Here is a 27,469-nt window from a genome sequence, read left to right on the forward strand (position 1 = left end):
AATTACAAAAAAATATACGGTTTCTCATAAAAATTTTAACTATATAAAGCCAAAGTCCTTCCTGAATACAACCCAGTCTCTTTTTTCTCTTCAAGAGTTCTTGGTATGATGGGTATCCTCTCAGACTTTTTCTAAGCATATAGAAAAATGTGTGTCTGTGTACATGTATGCACACATACATATAATAATTAAATAGATATTGTTCTGTAGAACTGTTTTGTAATTTGTTTTCATTAAATTATGTCTTATAGATCTTTTGAGTAAGTCAGTACATAGCTTTTTTCTCATTAAAAAAAAAGCAATTACATAGTATGCCATAGTAAGCATGTTTCATTTATATAACTATATTTTACTGGTGGACATTTAGGTTAAGTTTTCCAACACTGTTTTAAACAATACTGTAATTGGCATCCTTGTGTATATATGAGGATAGTTTTGTGGAATAGATACATTACTATGGTTTTCTAAGGAAATAATTTCCCATATAATAAAATTTCTAGCTTCATTTTACAAATGCTCCCCCCTTCCATAAAGATTTTCAGCATACATATAAATGGTTTCCTCTTATCTTTCAAATTATTCCTACAACTGGCTGAACTGAAATACTAAATGATGGACCATGGGCTTTAATTTTAGAAGCAATCTCTTTGTCTTCCCTTGACTTCTCTTTATGGGGCAACTAGAAATAACCTCTGATTAATCCCAAATCACAAGGCTAACACGTGGAAGGAAGACACAATAAGAGGAAGTCAAAATAACAGGAATAAGCTGTTTCCCTTTTTTATTTGTTTTAGTTTCAGGCTAAATAAACGCAATGAAATTCCCCAGTGCTGTAATCTTTTCTGAAACTTCTCTCCAACTGCTAGAGAACTGTGTGCTCTCTAAATAGGTAGCATTTTACAAGCTTAATCACTTCTTTCCTCAAAGGCATAAGAAAAACAAAGCACATAGGAAGATGTCAGTTAAATAAGAACTTTGCTTATTCTTCTGGCACCTTCACTCTTGAACCCCTAAATGCCAGAACTGGTAATGTGCATGATGACACATGATAAAAAGTTGTATAGCGATTAGCTAGTATGACAATCACTTTTAAAGGCTGGCTGTTATATATGGGTTCAGTGTTTTCTGAATGCAACAAAGATGCTTAATCACTTAAGAATGCAGTCCTTTTAAAATAAATATCCAATTTATAAATGGCCCGTACATATGAGCAGCCTTTCCTGTTTCTCCTGGCTCTTTTTGCCGGAGTATCCCACCACTTTCCTTCCAGTCATTTCAATCCCTTTTCAGGGCAGACCATTTTGGGAGCTCCTCCCTCTCTCAAGGGAACTAAGCCACAGGGAGAGTGCTTTCTAGGAATTAATAAAGGAATGGTACGTTTTGATGTCTGCTTTCTAATTAGTGATATAATATATGAAAATACAGTTTAAATGGTTTAACATGAAAAGATAATTGTTAAGCTTGTTCCAAATAGATTACTACTGTTACTTCTAGGGAAGAGGAAATAATATTCTATCAGAAAATGAAAAAATGTGCATACTCTTTTTTCTTCTTTGGAAAAATTATCCAAAATAATAAAATTATTTATCAAAAAATAAGAAGCCAATAATTTTTTTAAACTAATCAAGACAATGATAAAAGGTGCTTTAAAAGAGAATAGAGTTTATTAATTATCAAAGGTATTCTTTCTTTTTTGAAATATTTATGATTTTTAAATTACTATTAAGCTTTGCCTTTGGGAAAGTAATTTATTACTGAAATCTATTCAGCACAATTTAAAAGCCTAAATTACATAATTCTTGTTTCTAAAAAAGCAGCAACATGAAGCTGAAAAAGCTACTCCACACAGCTCTACTTGATCTAAGAGAAGGTCAATAAGAAAGGGGATGAAGCTGTTTTTCAGACATTTCAGACATTCAGCAAGGACATAGAAAATAATTATGTTCTTAATAAACACAGAAAAAGCGTATGACAAAATCCAATATCCAATCCTGATAAAAACTCTCAGCAAACTGCAAATAGAAGGAAACTTCCTCAAATTGATAAAGAACATCTGTGAAAAACTTACAGCCAGCATATTCAATGAAGAAAGACTCAGTGTTTCCCCTTTATGATAAGGGACAAGAAAAAGATATTCTCACCATGTCCATTTGACCAATAGAAGTTTTACCCAATGCAATAAGGCAATAAAAAGAAATAAAAGGCATTTAGGTTAGAAAAAAAGAAGTAAAACTGTCTTTATTTGCAGACAATGGGGGTTATATGTAGAAAATCCAATGAATTTATAAAAAAGCTATTAGAACTAATAAATAAGTTTAGCAAGGTTGCATGACACAGGATTAAAATACAAAAACAATTTTATTTTTCCATAACAGCAATAAATGATCAGAAATTAACATTTAAAAAACAATACCATTTATAATATAAAAATATGAAACAGTGATAAATTCTGACAAAAGATGTGAAAGACCTATACAATGAAAACTACAAAGCACTGCTAAGACACCTAAATAAATGGAGTGGAATACGGACTAGTAAACACAAACTTGTTAAGGTGTCAAATTTCCCCCAATTAACCTACATATTCAATGCAATCCCAATCAAAATCCCAATAGTATTTCTGGAGAAATCGATTAACTTGATTTTATAATTAATATGGAAATGCCAAGGACCACCAATAACCAAAATGACTTTCAACAATAACACAAGTTGGAGGATTAACACTGCCTGATTTTAAGACTTCCTATAAGGCCACAGTTATCAAGAAAATGTGGTATTGGCATCAAGGTTGACAAAGAGATTAATGCAACAGAATAGAGTCCAGAAATAAACCCACAAATATATGAAAAACTGATGGTAACAAAGGTGCCACGGTCATTCTACAGAGGAAAGATAGTTTTTTTAACAAATGAAGCTAGAATGACTGGTCATATACATACACCAAAAAAAAAAAAAGGATTTTGATCCATATGTTGCACTATGTAACAAAATTAAATGAAACTGTATCAGAGACCAAGAGTAAAAAACTACAAAAATATAGAAAAAGGCACAGAATCTTTTTCATCTTGGTTTAGACAAAGGTTTCTTATATGTGAAAATGAAAGCAAAATCCATAAAAGAACCATTGATAAATTGGAATTAATCTATATGAAAAACTTTGCTCTTCAAAAGATACAGTTAAGAGAAGGAAATGACAAGCTAAAGACTGGGGAAAATATTTGAAGGCATGTATCTAATAAAGGATTTGCATCCAGATATGTAAGGAATGCTCAAAACCTGATAATGACAAAACAATTCGATTTTTAAAATGGGCAAAAGATTTGAATAATATCTCACTGCAGCAAAGATAAAACATAAATGGTAAATAAGCACATGAAGAAATGCTCACCATCATTAGTTAATAGGGATATGCAAATTAAAACTGCAATGAGATATTACACAACTATTAGAAAGTCTAAAATTAAAAAGACTGGCCATACCAAATGTCAGTGAGGATGTGGAGCAACTGGAATTTTTATACATGCTAATGGAAATGTAAGAGTACAGTCACTTTGAAAAACAGTTTGGCAGTTTCCTAAAAAGTGAAACATACACCCACCATGTAATATAGCCATTCTATTCCTAAGTATTTATCCAAAATAAATGAAAGCATATGTCCATACAAAGCCTTGTGTATGAATGTTCATAGCAGCTTTAGTTGTAGCAGTCTAAAACTGGAAACAAAGAAAATGTTCATCAACAGATGAACAGATAAAACAAACGTGGAACATACAGACAATGGAACACTAATCTGTCACAAAAGTAATGAAACACCAATGCAGTGAATCTCAAGGTGATTTTCCTAGATGAAAGAACCAGGCCAAAAAAAGGGGATATTCAATATGATTTCACTTACACAAAATTCTAAAAAATGTAAACTTATCTTTAGTGGATTACTGGTTTAGGGGTGGAAGGTAGGGAGGAGTGGGGAATGTCAGGTAAAGGGGCACAAGGAAAATTTGGGGGGTAATATGTTCATTATCTTAATTATAGTAGTAGTTTTATGGGGGAATACATAGATCACAACATCAATTTGTACACATTAATATATGCAGCTTACTGTACATCAACAAAGCTGTTTAAAAAACAATATGCCAAATCAAACAATAGAGAAATAAACAAAGAGATCAATGGAAAAAAATCAATTCTAAAAAGGCTTCCACATTGTCCCTGTATTTCCTGTTTTCACTATAGAGAGAGGAATACAGCCTAACAACTGTTTCATGCCCCAGAGTACACCCTTCACCCTTGCCAGCTGTCTCCAAATACATGCTTTTAGTTGTAGGGGTGAGATGGATCAACTCAAAACCATTAATTCTCTTAAGAATAATAATCTAAAGTGCAAGCTCTGCTGATAATGAAGATTTAATTTAAGATTCATTTTCCTTATGAAGGTCAGCATATCATCAGTATTTCTTGCTTCATGAAATATACCTTTGCTCCTAAATGGATGAACTTTAAAACCTATGTTCTAATAATAACAACTAACAAACAGTACATGGGCACTGAGCACCTTGTTTAGTGTTTGCTATTTTATTTAATCCTAACAAAAACCACACCTTTTTTTAAAAAAATATTTTTTCATTAACGTATGATTGATATACATTCTTATGAAGGTTTCACATGAAAAAACAATGTGGTTACTACATTTACCCATATTATCAAGTCCCCACCCATACCCCAATGCAGTCACTGTCCATCAGTGCAGCAAGTTGTCAGAGATCCACTATGTCCCTTCTCTGTGATACACTGCTCTCCCTGTGATCCCCCACAGCATGTGTACTAAACATAATACCCCTCAGTCCCCTTCTCCCTCCCTTCCCACCTGCCCTCCCACACCCCTTCCCTTTGGTAACCACTAGCTCATTCTTGGGAGTCTCTGAGTCTGCTGCCATTTTGTTCCTTCAATTTTGCTTCACTGTTATACTCCACAAATGAGGGAAATCATTTGGTACTTGTCTTTCTCTGCCTGGCTTATTTCACTGAGCATAATGCCCTCCAGCTCCATCCATGTTGTTGCAAATGGTGGGATTTGTTTCTTTCTTATGGCTGAATAGTATTCCAAACAATCATACCATTTTACACATGAAGTTTACACAGTAAATAACTGGCGTAAGTTCACACAATTAAATGGCAGAGCCCAAACCTAGGTCTGCCTGATTTGAAAGTTCATGCTCTTAACAGCTACACTTAATTAAATATTCTTATCTATAGTTTTGTAGAGTGCCTAGTAATTATGTTTGTGTCCCTTTTTTGAAAAGGTAGGATTTCATGTATGGACGTAGAATAGGAGTAAAAAGTACCAGCCATTCCAACCTTAAAGATTACATTAAATTATGGCCCAAAATGGCCACTGATTAATTCCCTTCTAAGACATGTTTTGTAGTAAAGGTTGGGAATATAGATCTAAAAACCCTGTTATATAATTCCCAAATAAAACTCTGTTTGCTTCCTAATCTCCCAGTTCTTATCCAGGCAGAAATTAGATAAGTTATAGCTTATATTCATGTGATCTGTATCAAAGATCTAAACTACCTACCCCAATCCTAAAAGGTTTTCCTAAAAATCATCTATCAAAATGGGACCATTTTTGGCCAAAGAACTGTTAGGTCCAAGCTTATGAGTGCCACAGGATTCTTCAAGTTTGAGTCCATTTAAATATATTCACAGATTGTTATTAAACAAGCTATCTTTTTTTTGTTTTTGTTTGTTTTCTTTAATGTAGACATTCTTGACAAGTTTACTGATATAGGACAATGTATGGTGGCTGTTAAATTCAATTTTACATTTTACCTTCCTCATCTCAGACCAGCCTTTATAATAACCTGCTTCCTTAACAGACACAAGGCCACCACCAAAAGCAGATGTCAAACTTGATTTACAGTGAACTTGATGTTCTTGAGCCCCAGCACCTTCCATAACTTGTTTTGCTCCAAGTATTTGGCACTGTCATTAGATTCTTAAAATTATTATTTTAAGAATATTTTCAGCAAAAGTAAATCATTTATTGTTTCAACACAGACTTACATGTAACATTTAGATTTTTTATTTTTAAACCCTAGCTGCTTAAAAAACTCACAACAGTTAAACCAATAGAGTAATTACTATATTCTCATACTCTATTTATAACTGTCCTGTCTATAATACTTTTGTCTGTAAGTCTTGCTTGGGGAATTCTGCAAAGGCCATTTACCAAAACCAACAAAGTTCTATTCTAAGGTTTTAAAAGAGTTATACTTGTTTTATGATTTAGGCATTGGTGGAAAGGAACTCAAGATTCCTTAAGCTGATTCTACATGAAAGTTGTGATACTTACCATCTATTATTGTATAAGCAATTTAAAGAACACTTTAAAATAGAATGATACTAACAGATACAAGGTAGACTCTACTTAGTCATAGCTAGATGTGGCTTTGTGTCAGATCTAAGACATGCAGTTGTAACACACTCAATGTGGAAGACTCAAAAATAAACTATTTAATCTAACTTTTATTGCCAGTCAAATCTATTTTCCAAATTTTTTAAATGGCTGTTAAAGTTTCCCCATCTTTCCCTGGAGTAGTCAGTCAGATTATGCCAGGAAGCCATTTCCCAAATTCGTTTGGAATTAATGAGCTGAAGCTCTCTTGCTGAACTGTGTGATTCCACCCCAGCCTCCCAGTTAGTTTATGAGCAATGTAATTGGCTTTCATTGTGGAGGGGATTCCTATGGTGTTCTCATTTGTGAAAATGAAGTGGTCAAAGGGAAAGACTTTCAAAAAGAATGTTTTTCTCTGATGTAATCCCTTCTAAACAGAAAATCACTGTATATAAAGTTCAATTAGGTCCACATACAGTATAAATGGCTTCTGTAACAATTAGACTTCAAATATAGAAGCAGCTGAATATTACAATATTTTCTATTGCCTTCCCTGGTTCTTTGCCAAACATGCCTTGACTCAACAGAAGAGGAGGAGGCTTTTATATTTGGGGGAGAAAAAGAACATAACTGTCGAAGCTCTACAAGTTTAGATGCAAACTGGCACTTTTCAGAAATTTTGGAAAATGAATGAAACTCTTTTACAATTATAACTCTACACATAGGATCTACTGACAAACTATGGGAACTTAATAATAATAATATATCTATATATAATTCCAACCCTTTCCAATGTGACCTACTATTTATTTAGCAGCAACAGTGAACCATATAGTTTTGTTCAGAGATACAAGGTTGAAGAATAGACTTTATGTCCAGGAAAAAAATCTGCTTTGAAATTGGTGATAGAGGGAAAAAAAGCCTTTTTTACTTAAACAGAGAGAAAAAGCCAATCATAGCTATTTATGACAAAGACCAAAATCTTTTCAACCCACTAAAGATAAAGATGAATTAAGAAAGAACACTAAAAGAAGAAAATGAATAACTCCCATATTAGTCCAAGAAGTCTAACAGGTGTTTGTCGTTAAACAAGAATTATAGAAATAAAGCAATAAAATCGCAATACATTATAGAACCAATCAAACCAACAAAAATACAAAAAAATCAAACCAACCAAGCAAACACCACCACTCCACAAATAAAATGGGGTTTCATTTTAACTTAAGAATCTGGTATGACAAGTTGCTTTTCTCAAATGACTGAAAGAATTTTGACCCAGCTGCTACTTATTTTAACCTCCAACAGACTATTTCAAGATGGATCACTTCTGGTGAAGCTATACATTCCACCTAAATGGCATATAGCTTAAGCCTCGGAGGATGACTTTACCACCTCCAGGCAGTATGCACAGACTACAACACTTGTGCTGGACTCTGAATGATATCTCATATCCAAATGCTCCCTTAATTATAGCTTTTGTTTCTCAAGCTGCTCTTTCAACTTGTCAGAGGCTGCCTCAAGTAACTAAAATTGGATTCATGCAGAAAAAATGTATTTTAGGAAAACATGTGCAACAAGCACCTACGCATCGGTTAACATTAAAGCTGCAGCACACAGAAGGACAGGCTGTAAAATTTAGCAAGTCACAACATTTGCTTTGAAATGTGAGGGCAGTCTTTTAAAGTAACACACCAAAATGGCACAATCATTTCATCTGTTCAACACATATTTATTGAGCATCTATATGCCAGAACACTACGCTGGGTGCTGAGGATACAAAAATTAGCAGAATAGGTACATAAAGCTCTACATATTTGTATGGTTCCTAAGGCTGAAAAGCAAAGAGAAAATATGATTATCCTCTGATTTTTCCATTAGGGGCATCTATCCCCTCACCCCTATTCCAGTTATGGGGAGGTTGAGGTCGTAAGTTTTTGTAGAAATCAACTGTGACATTTGTGGGAAACTACTTCCTGGAGTCCAAGTACAAAAAAAGGGTAGATCCTTGGGTAAGGCTATTTTAACACATGTTGTCAAACTATTGTAGTTTTTAAAATCTGATTGCTATTTGTAATAATGCTGTTCCTGGAAAATGCATTCTGAGTCTAAAAGGAGTCCCCATGAACCAAGTCCTTCCTGGTTCAGACTAGGCGGTGGAACTCTTCCAGTTCCAAGCTGTTAATTCCTACAGAAAGGAGAGCCAGGGTCTCCGATGAGAACCAGGGTTAGGAAGTGGGAAACCAGCATTAGGAGTGGGGATTAGAAACAAGCTCAGATTTTCCCCAATCTTTCTTTTTCTTTTCTCTTCATTGAACAGACAAACATGGGGTAAGAAAGGGGAGGGTGTCGTGAGTTTACTGAGGTTAGGGCTACTGGTACTAGTGTGATGGGGTTACGAGAAATAGAACGGAGTTTGCAGGGAGGTAAACGGAAAGGAAGAGAAATTACAAATAGGACAAAAGGGGGAAAGCCTGCGGATGTGGCAGAAATGAGTCACCAGACAGAGTGAATACTACATGTAATGTATGTTGGCAGGGGGCATATTAAAAAATGAGGCACTGTTGAGGGCACACTAGAGACATCCATTCAAATGATTAGCAACCAATGACTGTTCTTTGCATATGGGATACACAAAATGCACTGACAGAATATAAAGAAAGGGACAAGAAGAAATGAGTCCACTCCAATGGAGTATTTGCAATGCCATGAAAATTACAGCATTTTGCACAAATACTAGTTACTAACCATTTATTATTACCTACAAGGAGGCTTTGCTCCAGACAGATTGAATGACTTGACCAAGGTTATACGGTTATGCTTAGTGGCGTGACAAAGACCAGTTATGAGCTTTAACATATGTAACTAGGCATGTGTCAAAGCCACGAACATGTGATCCCCAGGGAGGCCATGCCAGACAAGACTGAATCAGGGAAAGAAAGAAAGAAAGACAGGCCCTATATCAGAAAGTACCTGCCTTATGCACTGGGAAGGAATGAAACCACTGAAAATTACTTATCACATATTACAAAGCTGTAAGAGAAAACAAAAAAAGCAATAGTTTTCTGTGATAAATTACCCTGAGGCATACTTAGAAATGTCAGCCAGCCTTAAAAAACATAAATTAATGTCACTCTAAATTTAACAGCATACAGAAGTAATAACTTTAGATTTTACTTTTATCACAATTATGATTTCAAAGTTATCCAAGAGAAGACTACCTACATATGACTAACCATATAAAGACCATTCACGGATTCCCTAGACCCCAGATTAAGAATTCTTACTTTTGTTTCAGTATTTGATATCCTAAAATACAAAGGGATAGAGGAGGTAGAGAGGTGGGGGCGTGGTACACGGAAACTCTGTTTCCATCACTGAGGGAAAAAAGAAGACATGGTGAAGAAAAGAACTTCACTCACTGGTTATTGTCAGTGACTGAGGAAATCCCTGATGCAGTGTTAAGGATTTGTGACACTTGGAAGCAGTTATGGCCCTGTGTTTTCTTCTTAATAAGACTTAACTTTATTTTTTAGAGCAGCTTTAGGTTCATAGCAAAACTGAGTGGTAAGTACAGAGTTTCCATGTATGATGCCCCCACCTCTCTACCTCCTCTACCCCTTTGAATTTTAGGATATCAAATACTGAAACAAAAGTAAGAATTCTTAATCTGGGGTCTAGGGAATCCATCAGTGGTCTTTATATGGTTCTTGATCTCCCAGATATTATATCCTGAACTTTGGCGTATGGGTGTACACACATATTCTAGGAGTAGGTCTCATTGAGATGTCAACGGGTCAGTATTCAAAGACAGGTAAGGCCACCAAGCTAAAGAATGAAGCTCATGGTGCAGATATCAGATAGAGACACTAAAGGAACTATGTTGGGGGCAGAAAGGATTCACCAATGCCCCTAAAATTACAACACAACAGGTGTCTGCCAGGGCAAGTATCAATATGTATACCCAGGCCTCTAATGTCAATGGGGGCTACAGAAATCCCTAACTAAATAAACCAATGAAACGACTTTCAAAACATAGGATGACCTGTTTTTTTTCTTTTTAACATACCTTTAAAGCTTCTATAACCAGGTCCCTTGCTTCAAGCTCTCCTTCCAGAATACTGAATAGTGTTAGAAGTTCAGGCTTGCTGAGTTTTTCCAGATTCATCCTGAAAGCCTAAAACAAAAACAAGGATCACAGACTCTCCAGAGACAGGTGCTTTGATGTTATTAAATAAAAAATAAAGAGGTACAAACAAGAAAAGAGCACCAATTACAGTATAAAATATATTAAGAAAGGAAATGGTTACAATTAAGCAGAAAAATAAGCTTTTTAATGTTAATCATAAACTGGGCAGTAAGAGAAAATAAAATTCAATTTACTTATTGACTCCATCACCACTCACAAAGGTAAGTTTTTCATCATTTTTCCTCCAGACATATTTACAAACATCCTAGAAGGTCTCAGAAAGAATTAGCCACTAATTTTGTTCACTCCAAGTTCAGGTAAAAATGAATACTGTTTCACCAAAAAAATTTTAGACCATGATATGATTTCCTACTTTTAGAGAACCAAATTTAAAAAGTGTATATATAACATTTTGGCATCCCTCTGAAATTGGATGAAATGAAATCTGAGCAAAGATAATGTTTGGTGGGAATATGGGAGAAATGTTTCTTTCAAGTTGTCTACTTTCATGGAGAACAACTAGTAAAATCAGACTTAAATGCAACCATATATAAATATACTTTTAAATGACTTCTCAAAATACATAATTTAAAGTTCTTAACTGGTTGGGCTACTACAAACTGAATTTGGCTTAAAAAGTTCATATTTCTATTAAGTACTGGATCTTTTTAAGTATGTTAAATGGCAAATTGCATGGCACAAACTCAATCCTTTCTACAAGATTAATTTCTCACAAACCACACATAGAAGCTAGACTACTATATAATTTTTGAAAGGTCTTCTGACCAATGTTTATGGTAAAAGGTAAGATACATTTTATAACTTCCAAAGTAGAGCAAATACTATTTTCTCTCTTGCACTGTTTACTGCCAAATTGTCACTCTCACGGTTTTCTTTAAAGTGAATCACAACATGACTAGTTCACACACCCTCCAAAAATTCCCAGCCTCTTATGAGTGCATTAAATTTTAGGAGGCACACAAAAGAGTCATTGATTCCTTGCAGAGCCACTTCCTCTGTGTGAAGGAGAACATGTAGGAAATGCATACTTCAATGTGTTGTTAGACTGTGTTTCAGGACATGCTGTACAAATCTTTTGCCACCTAGTAAAATATGTTCAGTGTAACTTAACAACTTTTTAACCAGTGGATTTTAATGACAAGTAAGTGACTCTAACTTCGGCATTGGAGAGAGACCTCACAACAGTTATTTAAAAAATAAGAACTTAAGCAACAGCAATCCAAAACCAACAAACCTAATAAAGTTACACTTAACACACGATGTATATTGGAAAAAGCACACGGCTTTGCAGTCAGATGCCACTCCTGTAACCTTCCCAGTTGTGTGACTTGGGGAAAGCTTTCTGACTCACAGTTTTCCTATCTGTAAAAGGGGAAGGATGAGTATCTAGCTCATAGGGTTACTGTGAAGACAGTCAAAAAATGTAAAACATCTTCCCAAGTTCCTGATACAAGTTGAATTGAACAATGGTTTATTTTTTTTGTAAACAATTTTTTTTAAATTAAGGTATCATTGATATACAATCTTATGAAGGTTTCACATGAGCAACATTGTGGTTACTATATTCACCCATATTAAGTCCCCCCCCAACTACAGCTCATGGCAGTCACTGTCCCATCAGTGTAGTAAGATGCTATAGAGTCACTACTTGTCTTCTCTGTGCAATATTGCCCCCCGACATCATGTGTAGTACTCATACTACCCCTTAATCCCCTTCTCCCTTCCTTCCTACCCACCCTCCTCAACCCATTTCCCCTTTGGTAACCGCTAGTCCCTTCTTGGAGTCTGTGAGTCAGCTGCTGTTTTTGAACAATGGTTTAATTATTAATGATTACTAAGCTTTCTCATTTTCCAAAAGAATTATAAGGTATTACCAAAATTGGAGGCAGCCAAGATCAATGAGCTTGAAAATACCCCCAGTGGCCTTTTTGTAGCTGGGAACCCCAGACGAGGACGGGTCAGAGCATTTCCAGGGTAGAACAGGGAGGAACTTAAAACTACCAGTTAAGCCACACTGGTTTCTGAGATGAAACCTTTTCCCCTCTCCCCGAGGGTTTCATGTTTTACTCCCTCTCAGAGAGATCATAAGGGAAAGGAACAATCCTATCATTTTTATGCCCTTCCTTTCCCCTCCCATGATGTTAAGGAGCATAATGGGTACTTAAGAAGGTACTCCATAAATACCGACTGCACGAGTAAATCAATTGGATCCATAAGCACAGAGGTAGGAAAGTAGGAACAGAGCTAAAAATGATACTGTTCATACATGTTATTCTTTATCCTTCAATATCTTTAGTTCTTAAATATTCTTATAGAATATTAAAAGAAGCAGTGTGATATGAGTAAAACTCAACAGACTGGGAGTGAGAAGTGAAGAATTTTAGTCTCAGCTCTACCACAAAACAGTCATACGGCCATGAGGAAAAAAAGTATCCAGATGCTCTGACACGGGGTTTCCTCACAGGTAAAATAAAACAGACTAGATAATCTTTAAAGTCCTCCTGGGCTCCATTCTAAGCTTTCACGGGTAAAAATCAAGAATTATTTGTTAGAGAAGCAATTAAATATGAATAAAAGTTAAATATATAAAGACTGTAGTTAAATCAAAGGCTTTAATCTGTTCTGCTAAATATGCATCCTCATAAAAGAGTAAAAGTGAAAACATCTTCAAAGTCATTTTAATTATAAAAGTCCAGCCTAGGCAAGAAGAAAATCCTATTCTTTGTCAAAGGCATAAAGAACAATGTTCTTGTTATCTCTACATCTGTAAATCACTTCTGCACACCCATTTTAGTATCTAGAACATTCTGCTGATAGACACCAATTCATTTAGTTTAGTATTTACATGAATGAAATACAAATACAATACAGGAGGTAAAAAAGGGTCACAGCTAAGTAATTAAAAAGCCAATAGGTCTGTTTTCACATATTTCTATAACCTTTCTTTATAAATATGAGAATTTAGCAGTTCTTTGCTGTTCTTCACATTTGAATCTAATCTCAATACACAAGACATTGTCATATATTTTTGTCTGAAATACAAACAAAAGATAGTAAAGTGCATTTATATTTTAGGATGGCAGTAGCATTCCTGGGAGTGGGGGTGGGGACAGGGATTACACTAACCTGTTGACTGGCAGTCACACTTTACTCACAAGTTTAAGTTCTTAAGGTTTCTTCAGTTAAAATTTAGGAAGTTTGACAAATAAATTAAAAACGCCATCAGCATGGTGGAAAAGCATCCAATGCTGCAAAATAATAAGAGATTTATTGTCTATGTGACCATATTATAAATAATGTGGTAAATCCCACGAATGTCTACAGTCATGATCAGGGATAAGGCCTGACAGCTGCAGGCAGATATAGACAAAGAAGAAGGAAAGAGCCACTTTTTCAAGTTCAAGCTGAGTAAGTCAGGTAAAACACCAGGAATCGGACTTCCTTTTTGTAATTATCATTAAGGAAGCTGAGAGCTTTCAGAATCTTTTTTATTTTAAGATGTTCACTGTTGTTTCAAGGACTAACTTTGAATGTCACTAGAGAGTGACTTTCTCCCCTTGACACGACAAAAGCCTACTTGCTTGAATCACCATGACTTGTGCACAATGCACTGAGACAGAAAAGTAACACAACTACAACTGAACCTTTCAACTGCCAGATCTGTGTAAGGAAAACTCATCCCCTCACCTCCTGCCAATCAATAAACAAATTGTCACCATTTTGACTTTGCGTGTTAAGGTGGATTACTCATCCCAACTTCTACTTTTCCCCATTTATTTTCAAATATCAAATGTTGAATCATATGCAAATTTTTTATGTTTTCCTAATAGTGTATTAGACATGCAGGAAACTTTTTTTTTTAAGAAACAAAGTTGTCCAGGTTTTATTCACCGACAGCAATTCCTCTTCTCCCTGCCTGCTGCTAGACCCAGCAAACTTTTAAAAAAATGATTGGCTTTAAATTTGGATAAAACGTAATTTTTATCTTGTACTTTCAGGCCAACTCTATTGACTTCAATTTCTGCCCAAGATGTAATTATGTGGCTCAAGACTTTCAGAAATTAACTCCATATTAATTATCAGAAATATGACTGCCAGATTTGGGCATGCCATATTGTAGTCTACAGGTTCATTCTCTACTAATTTCCTAAATGAGCTGCTGTAACGTCATTGTCATCATCCATGAAGTAACTTTGAAAGACAAGATCATTCCAACCATCTGGCTCAGCTCATTCCTTCTATTAGAATTTCTCCAAGACCCAACTTTTTTTGAGTTCAGATGCACATATTTCTAAGGAATGCTACAGTCTATAAATTTGAAATAAAAACCACTTGTAGAAAGTTGTCTGGATACATTACCCTACACTGTAGAACAGCTCACTGTAACTATATTAAGCTTTATAGTTTTCTCAATTAAAAGATACATAATATGTATAATAAAAATGGCAAATTACACACATTTTAATACCCTGGAAAAATAAGCCTATTTATGGGCTAAGTATGAAACTTATTTATTTATTTATTTTTGAAGCAGAGTAAAAGTTTTATTTAAAGTAACTGAAAGAAAGAAGATGTGCAGCAGGCAATCTCAGCAAAGAGAGGCGCCCTGAAAGGTTTGGAGAGAGAAAGTTTAAGATTAAAAAGTTACACACTTAGAAAGTGCGGGTGACCTCAGAGAGAGGAGCGCCCTGAAAGGTTGGGGGTACTCCCTTTTAAGGATTCTTTAGGAATGTGACTTGAAGCTTATTTTTAAGTTATCAATAAGTGATTTCAAACTTGAGTTTGTCCGGCATACCATTGAGTCTATTCATAGGCTACTTTCCACCAAGTCAGGGCCAGCAGCCAGGAGTACGTGAGTCTCTTTTATATGAACTTTCATGTGCTAACAATCTCCAGAGCTATGTGTATCAGGAAGGGCATCCTCCCTGACCCACCGTACCTCCCCAGTGCCCGTGCTGACTCTGCCACGGAAGTGTGTGGCTGTGGCCCGGACTCTGTTCATCTCATTCTGGCCCATCCCTTTTTTTGATAATACCCCCCGCTCCACTCATTCTGGTTCTGGTTGTGTCTTTATCCTTCTTCAGAACCAGCTCTTGCGCTGGAACTCTGGATTAATTCTCCACGACAGAAGGCACTGCTGCCTTCTTGTCACTTAAAGATTAGGTGGCAGAAAAAGAAACACCCCAAACAGCTTCTATAGCTCTGTGAGCGGTAGGCAGGGCAGGGCGGGGTACAAGTAAGATGTTTGTTTATGGGGTATCTGGGTGTGTATATCTTTATGTGGAATTGAAGGGTGTATTTCTAGGTGGGGGTGATATGGGGGGCTGGGACGGAGAAAACATTTTTAGATTGGGTCTTAGATATTTCCAGATGCAGAAACACCTCAAAAAAACCTACATAAGATTAAAAAAAGGAAAAAAACCCAACAACTTGGCTAGTATAAAAAAACAAATCATTTTTTTTTAACGCAGATCAATATTCTTGCAAAACTGGAACAAAACCCACTTCTTTATTATATACTCAGGATCAAATTTAAGAAATTTATACTTGGGCTACAACTGACCAAGATTCAGGCTACTTAGTAAGTTTTTAGTATTAGTGATGAGATATGAGCAAAGACATAAAGGAAATTTGATCTACTTACGGAGAGACTCTTTCACATACATATAAGCAAAACAAAAACATAGGAGACCAATTAATTCTTAAAATCGAAGAGAGCATTGACAAACAAGACGGGTGTCTTTGACAGCTTTCCATGAGATAACATACTTCCTTTAAAAACCCAGTGTATGGTTTTTAAAATGAAATTTTTAAAATGTGTCACATTTATAAATACTACATCTAAATATGGATAAAAGTACACTACTATTTTTAAGAATGTATCCAAAGCAACTTCCCTCCCTCTGGGGAGGGAAGGTTATACATTACTTTGACTATCTCAAAAGATTTAAGTTTCCCAAGGGGCACAAAAATCTCAATCATAAGTTGGTCACGGGATGGTAGTACAGCATGCAGAATATAGTCAATGATCCTGCAACATCTTTTTATGTTGACAGTAACTGCACTAGTTGGGGATATGACTGGATGATATGTGTTAACTGTTCAATCACTGTGTTGTCTACTTGGAACCAATATAAGACTGTGTGTCAACTATACTTCATTTTAAATAAAGATTTCAGTTTCCCCACTTTCTGGCACTTACAGTTTTTATAAGGGTTATTCATGCATTTGGAGGGTAAGAGTGACAACATTCCAATATGTACCTCTCATTACACTTTTGGCATTTTAGGATTAGGCTAGGGAAGAAAAACATGTCAAGATACTATCAGAAAATAATTTTCTGATGAAGGAAGCAGATCTTTCGTACATTCACTAAAGAGAGTCTTTTTTGCTATTATTATTTATAGGTAGGTATAAAAGATAATCTCATCTCACTGAATTCTACAGTAAAGCAATATAGGTATTACTGTAAATGTCAAATCTATTTTTCAGTTGAAAGGAAAGGATATTCCTGGACTATCTGGATCCTTATGTCTATGTGTTATACCATGGGCTGCACTATGTCCCCCCAAAATTCACATGTTAAAGTCCTTATCCCCAGTCCCTCAGAATGTTTGGAGATTGGGCCTTTAAAGAGGCAATTAAGTTAAAATGAGTTCATCAGGGTGGGCCCTAATCTAACCCGACTGGTGTCCTTATTTGAAGAGGAAATTGGGACACAGAAGGGCAGGAAAAGACCACGGGATGACACAGGGAGAAGATGGCCAGCTGCGAGTCAAAAAAGAGAGGCTTCCAAAGAAGCCAATCTGCTGACACACTGTTTTCAGCTTCCTAGCTTTTAGGACTGAGAAAAGAAATTTCTGTTGTTTAAGCCATTCTGTCCATGGTGCTTTGTTCTGGCAGCCCAAGCAAACTAATACAACATGCTAACCCCTGACTACTTTTAAAGACTAGTTAGAGCAACTGGCTGTAAGTCTTCCCCTTATGAGGAGGGTGCTATACCATGTTTCTCAGTATGCCTTGCTTTGTCTTATCAGCCTGTTTTTCCCAGCTGCGCTACAGATGACATTATATAAAACAGAATGGTTTTGAAACAGTTTTGGAGATTATAAAATTCAGGATCCTGAAATATAATATGAATGGCACACTTACAAAGAAATTACAACAGTGCTAAGGGGCCGAGATGCTTGTTTATCCAATACTGTCAATACAGACTTTGAAGTAGGCCTCCAGAAACCAGTTCTATAATAAATCTAATATTAAGGTCAACATTTAAAATACTTTCAGTACTCTATTCAAATTCATAGCACTCTATTCAAAGCAGATTCCAGGACACCAGAATTTCTGGATTTATGCTTAGTACAGAAATTAATAATGATATAACTGAGCTTATCAATGTTTGCCACCACCACCTCAGAGTTTTATAGCAGTTTTCTAAGAATTCAAGCAATGATTGTAATAATGAAGAAGATACACATTTACTGTGCTAAACATTAACATGTTCCAGGCAGTGTTCTAGGTATAGAATGTGTTAATTCAATCCTCACAACCACCTTAGGTGTTAGATGCTATAGCCATCATCAACGAATTCTTCATCACCACCATTTTACAGATGGGAAAACTTGAGGCACAGAAGCTAAATGACTTGCTCCACCAAGTCTCCCATCTAGTATATGGCAGAAATGGAATTGGAACCTAGGTAATATGATTCTAGGAGTTTCCTCAGTAATCACTGCTATTTGGTAACCACTGTTCACACCTGATTTCATTTTATCAGTTTTAGGAATCGTGTGGTGGAAAACCTCAGCTAAAATGTGATTCACAAAGCTGGAAGGGACCTCAGAAATAATCTAATTTAGCATTCTCATTGTACAGATGAAAACTGAGGCCAGAGTTTTTAAGTGAATTACTGAAAATTACTGTGAAATAGTAAACTAGATCTAATATATCTTTTTTAGATCTAGTCTAATCCACTTTCTGGGACACCATGATGGCTATTAGGTTTTTGTTTTGCTCTGTTCTAAGACTCATGTATCTCTGCTGTATCTCTGCGTGTATATATGAATGTCTGTCTCTTTCTCTTGCTTTGTGTGTACATCTGCTTCTCTCATTATCATTCCTACATGGTTCAGTAAGATTTACATGTATATTAAAGAAAAGGAGTAAGTGGCCTCATGCCCATAAACAAACATTGAGACATCCCTCCCCTAAAATGAGGACATTTAGCACAACACTATTAAAAACAGGTCTGTCTACCTAGCTATCTGTTTACACTCTTTGAAGTATTCTCATCTGAGACAAGACCAAACCAGAAGAACTACATTAGTTAAGCTACTGGAATGTATGTTAATGAAAATGAATAATAGATTTTACATAAGTAAATTTCTTCATTGAAATAAAAAAAGATGTTTTTTTAACATCAGAAAATTAACCAGAAGTATGAACCATTTCAAGTATATCTGTCAGTTAGCTTTCTTTAATTTAAATGAAATTATAATAATTGCATTGAAATATGTTCATCTGTATCACCTATCTGTTCCTCATTCCCCTAAGTTTTTTGCTTCTAAAATAATGTCATGATTTGTAAAATACCACAATGAGGGAACAATAACATGTAAGACTGATTTTATTTCCAGTAAAATGATTCATGGGCCACAGTTCTACAGGCAGCCTAGAATAAAAAAACCCTTCAAATATCAATGCATGATGAAGTTGTTGATGCCATAAGGATCCAAACTGGGAAGAAATGTGCAACAGAGGATGACCCATAGAACAGCCAAGGTATCTGGTTTTAGCTACGCCCACAACCTGATTCTTTCTGCACTGCCAAAAATTTCACAAAAGCCTCTAACTGAAAAAACTGAAGAGGTTTTGCCTTTTAAATTTTGTCTTCTAAATCAGATCAGTGATTTAAAAAAAAAATTTAACGATCTGGTATCAGTTGAAAATTACCAACACCAGACCTAGCAATTGTTTTTGCCCCCCAGTTTCTCAGGGATAATTCTGGGAGGCAGCACGTTGCAGTGGAAAAGTGAATGGACTTTGGAGCCTGCCAAACCTAGGTTTGCACCCCGGCTCTGCCACTCGAGAGTTCCTGGATGTACTTAACCTTCGAGTTTTAAGTTCTTCGTCTAAAAAATGGGGATAACAATACATACTCTAGTAGGATACTGAACAGTTTAAAGGAGTCAGTGACTAGTCAGTTCCCTCATTTCTTATCCCCACAGAGCATTTATTTGGTTTCATCTGCAAGGATAATGATGCTTTCCTTTTTCCAATGAGTTGTTATTTTCTATCATTCATGTGTCTGATTTAGAAATCAAAACAGTTTTACTCTTTCTAACTTGTTAGGTTGATATGCTTTAAGAAGGAGATGGCCTGGCCAGTTTCTGGGAAAGTCGGCTTAGGAACATGACCACTTGTTCAGGCCAATGGTGTCTGCACACTCTTTGGGAAAAGAAAAGGACGTTCTTCTGCCTAGACTAGCTTTTTGTGACTTTAGGATATCAGTGGAAAGCATGCCTTTGCTGCTATTAAATTTTTATAGCTTGTCATCAAGTCACAGTTTTAACTTGTAATGACTGAGAAAAATGGGTTTTCTAAAAATATCAAAGCTGTTTTTTATATTATATTAAAGGCCTCAGGGGTATGTTATCTCTATTCATAACCCAAGAGTAGTTACCACATTCCATTATATCAGTTTATCTGTTTATATAACTGTCTTCTGTCTTACAATACTCTGCTTTTCTAGACAAATACTCCATGTTACTCAACTTGATTTAACTTAGCACCTTGCAGTCTCTGGTACAAAAGGGTACTCAAAAAATGCTAGTTAGAAAGAAATGTACAGTACAACACCTTGAATTATAGCCTATAAAACTGTACTTTATCTTTAAGGAAATGAGAAGCCACTAACCATTTTTAACAAGGTGAATATACTAATAAATGCATTGTTTTAGTAAGGATTAAGCTTGAAGTACAGAGCTTATTTGAAGAGAAACTGAAGGCAAATAAAGCAGTTTGGAGAAAATTTTAACAGCATAGGTATGACGCTAACGTGTGTGAACTAGGATGGTGGCAGTGACAATGGAAAAGAAATGACTGAGGCAAGAGACTTTATAAAGAATTTATAGTGACTTGGTACTGCTTCCCTTTATGGAGGTAAGAAGAAATAATCCCAGATCAGCTGAAGTTTTAAGACTGGGTGACTCGAATTACGATGCCATTAACAGAAACAGGGATGTCAGAAGAGGAACTGCTTTTAGAGGGAAATGATTACTGTGATGTGAGACATGCTGAATGAGAAGTAATCAGACCCCCAAGAGGAACACAGTCAGTCAGTCAGTCTGTGTGGTGAAGGCCAGAAGTTTAGAAGTAGAGAAGGTAGAGCCTTTTCAGAATATTTCTTCTGTGCCTTCAATTTAAGAACAAGAATGGGTGAATGTATTACTACACTGTTGCTCATGTGAAACCTTCATAAGGTTGTACATCAATGATACCTTAATTTAAAAAAATAAGAAGAAGAGGCAGTAAGAAGCAGCTGATACATAGGACTAGACCAGATCATTCCTGCACCTTAAATATTAAACCATTTAAGAAGCGGACTGGTAGGTTGTGCTGCCACTCCCGTATGACCTGCTGCAACAGAAAGGACTAGTTAGCAGAAACCAAGTAATGGGGTTTACCCCTTCTGCACCAAAAACTAAGTTTTCCCCTACAACTTATGTAGCACTTACCCTTCATTCTTCTCTCCTTTATAACTTAACAGTTCTTATCTCTCGTTAAAAGCAATTCATCCCCACTTGCTTCTCCCTTCTGTACTCCCTCCTCCCTGGCTCTTACTGTTCTAGGACAGCCAACCCTGAGCACACTTGAGCCTAGCCTTCCCCAGCAGCTCTGCACAAAGAATCCGTGAAGATGCCTCCAAAGCTCAGCTTCAGGAGTGTTTTTCTGTCCGTAAACCTCATCATCCTGTGCTTTATTTTCCTTTCTACTGAATTCAGTAACACCTGAGGATTACATTCTTTGTGGCTCCAGAAGTCAGACAGGATTCACATGGCAGCAAAGGACACATTTAGATTGGAAGCTTTGGCTTTGGACCTGAAATACAGAGTTTGCAGATTCTTGGCAGGGAGGAATCGTATCATTGCATCTTACTTCCATGCCTATTTGTAGGCCTGTTTTCCCATAAACCCCTGTCAACTCCCCCCACCTCCACTCTTAACTCCCCTAGCCACGGTTTCTTTTCACCTGTTTTGGTTGTTCCTATGATTGCTCCTTACTGTTAGGGTTGTGTTGGGAGTTGGGGGGAGTTGTCTGCAAAAGGCAACAATCACTTTTAATAAAAATTACCACTGAAAATCTCTTACATGTACATCACAGAAGGTACAACCCTGCACTGTAAACACAGTATCCATAAAATCATTAATATGCCACTGAGGGTGGAGGTAATTAAAACACCTGAGTCCAGAGTTTGGAGCAATTGACAATTCAGAGAAAAGCATCAGATGGTTGAATCCCTTGCCTTTTCCCCCCCCAGGCCAAAAAATTAAGGAAGATAATTTGCATGACAAAATTATGAAACACATACAGTCTATGAGACAGACACACGCACTCTTCTACAAAACCCTGTATTAGATATCTGATATTATGATAGCCAACCTTGTTTCCCTCTACTTAAGGATCTTAGCTATATACTGAAATATATTTAACCAACAAGTAACTAAAGTCTGACCTACATAATCAAACCAATAAATAAAATTAGGCCCTAAGTCTTCACCTTTACTAAAATGCTAAAGGAGTACAAATATATTGAATATTTAATTCTTTAGCTAACGTGCAAAGTGCTAATAATAATGGCATAATGCTACCAATTATCAAGTGCTTCCTCCATGCCACACCTTGCTCTGTGGTTTATACATGTATGAGTTTGTGCAATCATTAAAAAAAAAGTGATTCCCTTGTCACAGCTGAGGAAGATGGGATATGGTAAAGTTAGAAAACTGCACCCTTGCCCTGGTCACACGGTCAACCAACAGAAAAGGTGGGATTTTTAGTCTGTGTTGTAAATTATCACACTATAGCCTCAGATAAATAAGCCATTTTCTCACTAAAATGCTTTGAATTGAAACTAGAAAGACTTGGGTTTTGGTTATTAGCAGCAAACATTTAGAAACTGGGAAAAAAAATGGCCTTTAGAAACAAGCTGACAAGCCCTTCCTGGGGTCAACCACCAAAGAATGGACACATTTCCCCTAGAAATAAATCTCTGCTTCTTGTATCTTGCCACAAACACCAATTCAATGGCAACCCCTAGAAATAGCATTCTGCTCCACTCAAGAACTAAGCCAAGAATTCCAATCCTGTTCTGCAAATTAACTGGTAGCCCTGCAAACCAGATCGTGCCAAGACACAAATATACTGCAGACTGAATACACTAAGTTCACCCAAATCAGTCTGTGCGATTCCACTTGGGGACCCAATACTGCTTGTGTCCCTGTTCATGTGTCAGTGCTAATTCAGAAAAGCACAAAATCAACCAAAAATCCATTAAAAAAAAATCCCAAAGTAGATCAGTAACTTGTCAAACCCACTCAGAGGCCATTCTGAAGCAAAAAACGGTCACCAGTTCCCAGTGGGTGGTTCCAAATTCACTTCATTCCTCTCAGGTCAGACTCTTAACAAAAATAAAACCCTAAAATGACTGGCACTGATTACAATAACAAATCTGGTTCAGATTTTTACAGCAAAATTATATACCGAACCAGCAGATATTTTCTTATAGGAAATTCAGTATTTTAGAACCAACTTAAGATAATGGAGTTTCATAAGACATCAGATAGGGAAAATAAAGTTAAATCAAGGCAAAAATAAGTGGAATAAATACTAACAAGATGTGTTGTATTTTATCCGTAAAGTACCTTCCTTGTCTACCCTAAGGTGATAGCTTCAAACTAAGTTCAACACTCATTAAGTCAAACTACATACTAGGCACTGTGAAAGATAACAAAGATGAAAAAACCAACCATTCTATCTACACTTGCTCTCAAAGAATCTTTCATTTAATGAGATAGATGGGACAAAGACATAAAAATCCTCTAACTACAATGCGTTTCTTGATCTAATATGACCACACTGGAGTTGAGAAAGTTAGAGGAAAGATTTCTAAGCCCTAAACATTTGTCAAACGGGTCCTTCTTATTGTGCCAAACAATCAAAGCTCATTATTTGCTTTTTCCTCTGTGCTCAGTAAGGCCCTGGCAATCATTACTTTGGTTTCCTTAGTCTCTTACCTTAGTTTATTTTCTGTTCTCCACTTAGGTAATAAGATATATCTTTTGGGGATTTCCTGTTCTGCTTTTAGTTTTTTCTGCAGCTATTGCTGGGGGCCCATGTCTTACCCTCCTATCACAGTATGTTTTGTATGTGCTGAAGAGACCCTCCACACAGTTTCTTCTTTGTGCTTTTTTATTGGAGATCTGGAAACAATCACTGAACCTATCTGTGAGCAGTGAGAGTGCCTCTGAAAACTTCAAACCTAATTATTCAAAAGTAATTACGTTCAAGAAGTCTACTTTCAGAAAGTCTAATCAAGAAGATAAAAGACAGCTATTATAAGCACCTTCTGTGATTCCAACTCCTTCCACGTCACTGCTATTAGCTTGGGCTATAGCCAACAGAATTAAGAGGGACTTCAGATTGAAAGCAAAAGAAACAATACTAAAAAATACGGCAGATTTTAATGTAAGTGGAGATTCAATGGCATTAACTTTAGGCAAAATCATTAATACTTTGCACCTGCTGAAATGAAGGCCAACTTGACACATGTTTTAACCACACTGCAGGGAACCACACGCTTCTTGGTACTTACATGTGTAACTAGCTGGGCCTAACCTTGCTTTTATTTACCCTTATCTCTATGATTTAAAATTGGCTCTTACTCTTCATCCCCTAAATTTTAGAAGGTGATACTAATCTTGTAGAACTAATCAACAGCATCATATATGTAGCAATTTCCCCTGGAGGGAAAAACCCACCATAAAAGGGGTGGCTACAGAGTAATCAAAGGCCAAAGAACTAGATTAATCATAAACCTAGATGACTGAACCTTAATTTTCTTCAAACACTTCCTGCCCTTTGTTTCAACAGAGCTATACCTTCAAGGTTAACTGCAGTTTCCCTGAGCAACAGACTAGCCCACCCTAGACTGGTACATTCCTAATCCAGTGCTCTCTGTTTACTTATCTATACTGTTTCATTTGAAAGCATGCTGCTATTCACTGCCAGTCAAACAATATACAGTGCATTCCTACCCACACAAGACTAACTCTGCAGATACCCAACACACCCACTTCACTGAAATATAAAAGAATGGTTTTTCATTAGGTTCCCAGGAAAGAAATAGGGTAGAAAGCAAAAATGAGACACAACTCAAATTTTAAAAACCCCTAGAAGTTGGGTTCTGCCTCAAGGTATCCAGAGTGGAGAGAAGGTACAAAGGGGGAAGGGGGGTTGGGGAGTTACTATTTCTCCTAAAAAAGCCCCGAAACCGGTGAGCTCTCGACTCCTCCACAAGAGAACATAGGATCAGAGGGGCTTCAGGATGAAGGATGAGGATCAGAGAATGGGGGATGGGAAGAACTGAAGTGGGGAAGGGTCGCTTCGTGTGGGGGGCTGGCAGTCCATGCCAGGTCTCTGATTTTTGCTTCGCCCACCTCTTTTTTAGAAAACACTGATTTTCATCTTACGGATGAAACTACCTCTGGTTCTACCCTACCGAGCAGGGACAGGTGTAGGGAGGGATGTCTGGCCTCCGGGGAAGCAAAATGGGGGTGGGGGCGGCAGACTAGAGAATGGGAACCTGTGTGCCTTCCTCCAAGGCTGAGGGCTGGACGGTGGCGGGAGAGGCTTTAAATGAGAGGTTCCGGGAAGGAAGCCCCTTCTGGGGAGGAGGGATTGACCGGCTACAGTTAGCTGCAGGGACCCTCGAAGGATGAGGAGCCACCTCCTCTGGGAATACCGGGAGGTGGAGAAGACGGCCCCGCCCCCTCAGGGGATGGCCGCAAGCGGCAGCTGGGACGGTGGTGGGACGACATCGGTGGTCCTACCCTTGCTTTTTCCTCGAGAACCCGGCCTCCCACCACCGCCAATCCCGGTCTTAGCGGATCCTACCTTTTCCCGGCGCTCCAGGCTCCGTTCCCCGCCGCCTCCGCCTCCGCCTCCCGCTCCCATCCACAGCCCCCGGAGGCCCCGCCCGCAGCCTCCAGGCGGGAGCACTGACATTCGCCAGGCCCAATCGCCACCTCCTCTCTCCAGTCATGGCACCAATCCGCACCGGATGGAGGAGGGGCTTCTCCAATGTCATTTAGGCTCCTCCCGGGGCCCCAAGATCCCTTTTGTTTGGGGAGAGCCAAACTGGGCTTGAAGACGCGTCACTTCCGGGAGGAAGTGCTCTCCTCCGGCCCGGGCTTGGGGTGGGCTCGCCCTTCTCCCCGCCGCCTTCTTCAACTTTTCCACCTTCTGTGTGGTTTCTGGGCAGGACGGTGGCATGTGCTTCCTGCCTTACCTTCATGGTCCAGGAAGTTTAGGAATGGCGGACTTTGGGTACCCTGGTTGATTGGGCACATTAACATTTTACTCCAACCAGAATGTTAACATATGAAGTGCGCTTTGGAATTTTTAGTTGTTTGAAAGCTGGTAACGTGGGTTCTCTGCTGTCTTTTTTTCTTGGAGAGCTTGTGGGTGTTGCTAAGAAACAAGGGCGAAAAGGTGAAAAACCCGGAGAGTTCCTTGTCTTTTCACATTACATTTGGAATAGAATAATAGCTCTGGAGCCCGTGGGGCAGGGACTCCGGGTTGCACCCCAGAGAGCATAAACCCATAAAAGACCTGCCTTCCAGGTAGAAATTGAATAATTGCAAATTTGTGTGTCAAGATTTGCCAGATGAAGGGACTTAATATTGTGTCCTTGGCACCATTATACTGTAGGGCAATGGCATTTGCAGTGAAGCTGAAACAAAAGACAGTGTATAGGATGTGAGGAATGTCTGTCCCTTCTTGTGAACACAGGAGTACGCAGCTTGCTGGTGGCAGCAAGCCCTACCCGGGACCAAATAACTCAGAAAGGAGAGAGGGTGAATCCCCACCTGAGGTTAAGGTTTCTGGACTGCTTTTCCACAGAAGCACTCCAGGTTACAGATTGATTCAGCTGATTAAAATAATAATAACCATATTGTTTAAAAATAAAATATAACAAATATTTATAATGCAATTAAATATATAAATAATGCATAAATAGTATGTCATGGGAAAATAAAGGGAAACCTCATTAGAATCTATTGGTTAGAAGGGGGAGGAGCTCTATCACTCCACTTCAGTTCCAGGAAGAATTGTCAATTACAGAGCCCAACAGAAGAAGCATTAACAGGAAAGAATCATCAATTACCATCCCAACAGGGAAAGACATATACTGTATCTCCTACAAGAAATCCACTATCGCTGCAACTCAGCCAAAGAGAAACCCTTAGCACTCTGAACTCCTGATTTTTACCAATGGACTTTAATTAAAAACAACTCCTCCCAACTTTCTCCTTTTTCTCCATAAAATAACCTCCCTCTCCTTTGTGGGACTTGCCTGTGGTTTTGCCATAGCTTGCATGTCCCAAATTGCAATTCTCTATTCCTCAAAAAACCCCATTTTGCTAATAAAATAACTTTTACTTTTAAGGTTAACAATTACTTTTAATATGTTATTCCTAATCTTACCAAGTACTATTAAGCAAGACAGTGTTGGGAGCATAGCATTCACCCAGGCAGACATAGTCCTCAAGGCAGATAAAGCCCTGCCCTTACGCAGTTTGCAATTT

General features: G+C 37.4%; 1 protein-coding gene across 2 annotated transcripts in view; it reads right to left on the bottom strand.

The window, feature by feature from the left end:
* CTTNBP2NL (CTTNBP2 N-terminal like) overlaps positions 1-25,872 on the bottom strand; it is a 46,426-nt gene extending 20,554 nt beyond the window's left edge. The window contains exons 1-3 of one of the 2 annotated variants that reach the window (XM_017644937.3): positions 25,776-25,861; positions 13,731-13,852; positions 10,464-10,571 (exon numbers count right to left, since the gene is read on the bottom strand). In XM_017644937.3, coding sequence (XP_017500426.3) covers positions 10,464-10,562 — 99 coding nt within the window. In that variant the 5' untranslated portion in view covers positions 10,563-10,571; positions 13,731-13,852; positions 25,776-25,861. Of the gene's footprint in view, positions 1-10,463; positions 10,572-13,730; positions 13,853-25,775 lie in introns of both variants that reach the window. The other variant, XM_017644938.3, reaches the window with a different exon arrangement.
* Between the last annotated feature and the right edge of the window lie 1,597 nt (positions 25,873-27,469).

The sequence above is a fragment of the Manis javanica genome, chromosome 4 (genome assembly GCF_040802235.1).
Source record: "Manis javanica isolate MJ-LG chromosome 4, MJ_LKY, whole genome shotgun sequence".
Classification (NCBI taxonomy): domain Eukaryota; kingdom Metazoa; phylum Chordata; class Mammalia; order Pholidota; family Manidae; genus Manis; species Manis javanica.